The 481-nt window shown below is 47.4% G+C and overlaps 1 protein-coding gene across 1 annotated transcript in view; it reads left to right on the top strand.

Annotated features, from left to right (window-relative positions):
- The window catches only part of LOC119588674 (uncharacterized histidine-rich protein DDB_G0274557-like), a gene marked incomplete at its 5' end in the record, with an annotated part of 797 nt that extends 418 nt beyond the window's left edge, over positions 1 to 379 (top strand). Inside the window, 1 exon segment of the mRNA XM_037937310.1 lies at positions 3 to 379. Within this exon segment, the coding sequence (XP_037793238.1) occupies positions 3 to 62 (60 nt within the window).
- Positions 380 to 481: the final 102 nt, after the last annotated feature.

Below are 481 nucleotides of genomic sequence, written 5' to 3' on the forward strand. Positions count from 1 at the left end.
TCAACCACGGGGCGCCTGTCAAGGAGGTAGCCGAGGAGGAGGTGGAGACGCAGGAGTCTTAGATATTCGATCGGGGCGCAGAGGAGTCTTGGATCCGAGTCTTAGCTCTGCCTCAGACTCAGGTCTTAGACTCAAGTGTTTGAGGACCAGATCTCGTATGATGGTGCCTGCGGAGTCTAGTAGAGGCTGCAGTCACAGGTACAGCTGATGTGACTGTAACTGCAGTGCTGACTGGCGTCTTCGAAGGACACGACAGGAAAATCAGGACAGGGAGGGAGATGGTGGAGCGTCTGCGATGTTCGGACGCCCATCTTGCCCTCCACAGCAGCGACCTTCTTTATTATGAACACTGGAGACAATAAACTTTTCAAAGAACTTATCACTGTATTTCTCTCTCTCTCTCTAAAAAGAAAAGAAGAGAAAAGAAAATATAACATATATATAGTTATATCAAAAGAAAGTACATTCTTTGGTCATTCAC

This window comes from Penaeus monodon, chromosome 24, assembly GCF_015228065.2.
Source record: "Penaeus monodon isolate SGIC_2016 chromosome 24, NSTDA_Pmon_1, whole genome shotgun sequence".
Lineage (NCBI taxonomy): Eukaryota > Metazoa > Arthropoda > Malacostraca > Decapoda > Penaeidae > Penaeus > Penaeus monodon.